At 38.7% G+C, this 3,536-nt stretch overlaps 1 protein-coding gene across 1 annotated transcript; it reads right to left on the bottom strand.

Moving 5' to 3' along the window:
- Positions 1-1,024: 1,024 nt before the first annotated feature.
- On the bottom strand, positions 1,025-1,683 carry LOC122559367 (nuclear transport factor 2-like). The gene has a single exon (XM_043708815.1). The coding sequence runs from the start codon at positions 1,676-1,678 to the stop codon at positions 1,295-1,297; it is 384 nt and encodes a 127-aa protein (XP_043564750.1). The 5' UTR covers positions 1,679-1,683; the 3' UTR covers positions 1,025-1,294.
- Between the last annotated feature and the right edge of the window lie 1,853 nt (positions 1,684-3,536).

Here is a 3,536-nt window from a genome sequence, read left to right as displayed (position 1 = left end):
CTTGAAAATTGATGGATCATAAGGCTCGCTTATAAAATGAATTAAATTTCACTGAAATAGAAGTAATTTTGTTCCCAAGTTTTCCATATCTTGAATGACAACTTTCTGAGCCCTCTCTGCATCTTTACTTTTCACTCTAAACACATTTCTGCTTAAGCTCTTAGCTCTCATACTCTTCTTTAACCACACAATTACTCATTGCTCACTCAGTTTTCAGGCTTTTAAAAGCCAAGTTTTCCATCAATTAATCATGATTTTTTTCTGCAGAGATTCAACAAGCTCGGTAACCTTTTGGCATCTGCACGTTCATGTCATCTGATCCTATTTCACTCTCATTCCCTGAATTTTATAATCCTTGCTTCTTTGCATTTAACGCTCTGCTAAATATTAATATTTGAGTGGATATGAATTTCCATTTTTTATTGCATCTTCCCACATACCCTTCCAACCCATTTCCTCCAAAAGACTTCCAGTATTCTTTCCATATTTTCTAGCTCGATGCTTTGTCCACTGTTGTTTGTCATTTATATAAATGAGTTGGATGAGAATTTAAGAGGTGAAATAACTGCACAGAAACTGGTATCCTGTCACCAAGTCACACTTTATTTACATGTGCACAGTACATTGATTCTGACCAGCCAGCTCAGATTTAGTCCCTAGTGTGAGGAGACTCTGAATCCCCTGTTTATTTTTTTTAATTGCCCCCACACTACTGCCCAACTGCAGGTAATGCTTATTTTTTCCCCAGCACCCATGTTGAATCTGCTGTTTTTTTTTGTTTTTTTATTTTTTCTTCCTTTTTTCTTTTTTTTTATATTTAACCCCCACACTACTGCCCAACTACAGGTAGTGCTTATTTTATCCCCAGCACCCATGTTGAATCTCCTGTTTATTATTTTTAAGAAAAGTACATGGTTTATTGTATCATGAGTCAACAAAAGTTATGACTCATAACAGATCAAAAGTTAGACAGTCAGTTGCTCTTATTTATTTCAATTCTTTGGATTGCTATAGCAACTTACCAGTACACATCAGAAAAAAAGTGTAAGATGACTTATCTTCTAAGGCATGCTGGTACAACACACACTGGAGTACTGTCTTGCCCATGTCAGCTAAAGTAACATCATTCCAAACATCATGCACAAATAGCTAAATTCAAGCAAACTGATTCAATACTACACAGGTTGCAGATTTTACTTTGTGTACACACTTGTGTATGATATTTGGAATCTAGTTATTGTGATTAATAGCAGATTAAAAGAGTGGATGTAGGGATCTGCTTGAGGCAGAAGTCTCAGCCATAGTTATGCAGTGCTAGCCTGAAGACATCATTGGTGCAGATCCAAGAATCGTTGATATTTTTCAGTAGAAATATCTGGTGAAGTCCCATGACTGGGTCTTCATCAGCCTGAAGTTGGCACACTACCATATTCAGGATGCAGCTATCTGGGGTGGGTTGGTGGTCTTGTGCAGTTATGCTGTGTTGTATTTTTCGAAACGGAAGGGCAAGTAGTTTGTCCACAATAGCAGTTTTACCTTGGAACTGCTGTCCTTCCCAACTTAGACATGATGCATCAATATATAATGATCCTAGTTGGCCCCGGTCTGCATCAAAAACTTGATAGTAATGATTAACAAAGCCACTTCCAATCTGCTCCCAGATAGGTTTGTCATTCATTCTGATAACTTAGCCACAGGCACCCCGCAGCGCCGAAACTCCAGCCGATCGCAGTATGGCGACCAACGGCACCAGGCCCCTCCCAGCCCCTGCGTGTGGAGTGATGGGGGGGGGGGATCTCCTGTTTATATCTGTCAGCCAGGGCTCCCTGATTGGCCAAAGTTAACAATCTCAATCAGAGATCTTATGGTTAAAGAGATCTACCTGGCCCATGTTCCAATCACCACAGGAGGCATGGTTAGTAAGTTTGCAGATGACACCAAAGTTGTGGTATAGTGGATAGTGAAGAAGATTATCTAAGATTACAAAGGGATTGTGATCATTTGAGCCAATGGGCTAAGGAGTGGCAGATGGAGTTTAATTCAGATAAATGTAAGGCATCGCATTTTGGTAAGACAAACACATAAGAAAAGGTTTTGGCCAAGTGCAGGCAAGTGGGACTAGTTTAGATTGGGAAACTTGGTCGATTTGAATGGGTTGGACTGAAGGGTCTGTTTCCATGCTGTACGACTCCACAACTCATCTGTAAATTTAGCTATTACTTTCTCCTGACCTCATAGAAGCAATTTAATGAAATTCACGATAAAGTATTAAAATTTCTATCATTGGGTCTGTTTCCAAGCTAGACATGGTTTGTCAATTGAGAAGCTTCCATACAGTTCTACTTGACTTAATAACCTCCAGCTATCCATACTGCCACATTACCTGAAATATAATCAATCTTAATCCTCATCTCCTTACATGGAACTTCATAAAGTTCTTTTTCAATGTCCGGATATATCCCAATTGTTGCATTCCCCTTGTCTAGGTGCTTGTAAATTTCCGGAAAAAGTTAAATTAGTCAAGTATTTTAACTATATTTTTCATTAGTATTCCAGGATAGGTTAAATTCTTTGGTATTTTGTTTTCTTTTATTGGTGTTTCATTCGGTAATCTTGTTAATAGTTTTTTTTTAAGAAACTAAATTGGTTGACAAGTTGATTCTCTCCTGGAATAACAATAAACAGGAGCTATTTATGAGCCGCCAACTCATTTTTGCTATTGGTTGTTTAAACTTTGTCTCCTCAATTATGCCAAGTTAGATTCCCTTCTCTTTGTGGTTGGGGCAACATGGTTAAAGAATTATCAATCAACTCAAATTTCAGATTATACACCCTCAAAGCATCTTCCAGTTTCTGAGCACTTTGTACTTTCTCTGTCCTGGTATCCAGACTGGAGCTTCTGTTTTCATAATGGTGTCTGCATCTTCAATGCACATCTATCATATTCATTAATGGTTTTTCTTTTCTTGATCTCCCTTCCTGTTAACAAGGACTAACCAACCTATGGGTAGCTGGTCATTTCCCATTTTAGAATCAGGGCCTTAACACTCACACCTTTCCTGTCATTTGATGCAAGCTCTACTTCAAAATCCTTTACTTTCTAATTTACCTTGTCTTCGCCTGTCATGTAATTTTGAGCATTTTGATCATGATTGTGTTTTCTCATCTTGAACTTGCAAGCTGCTTCAGAAATTCGACGTTGGGAGGGATGCAAGTATTTGATACGCAAGAGAACATTAAGTTTCTTTTTGGCATCTATATAAACTTGCAGTGGAATACACCTCTGTATAGATATCAGAGTGGTGCTGGAAAAGCACAGCAGGTCAGGCAGCATCCAAGGAGCAGGAAAATCAATGTTTCGGGCAAAAGCCCTTCATCAGGAATCACTTCTGAATAGCTCTGGTTAGTGTACATTTAATACATCTGTTATTTGGATTTGAGAGGGTGGTGCTGAAAAGCACAACAGGTCAGGCAGCATCTGAGGAGCAGAAGAATTGTTGTTTCAAGCATAAGCTGTTCATTAGGAGTGTGGGCCA

This window comes from Chiloscyllium plagiosum, chromosome 19 (assembly GCF_004010195.1).
Source record: "Chiloscyllium plagiosum isolate BGI_BamShark_2017 chromosome 19, ASM401019v2, whole genome shotgun sequence".
Classification (NCBI taxonomy): Eukaryota; Metazoa; Chordata; class Chondrichthyes; order Orectolobiformes; family Hemiscylliidae; genus Chiloscyllium; species Chiloscyllium plagiosum.
Note: the sequence above shows the minus strand (reverse complement) of the source record. Positions and strands in the feature narration are given on the sequence as shown.

Coding starts and splice junctions, on each gene's coding strand:
- LOC122559367 (XM_043708815.1), bottom strand. CDS start 1,678: ATGAATGACAAACCTATCTGGGAGCAGATTGGAAGTGGCTTTGTTAAT.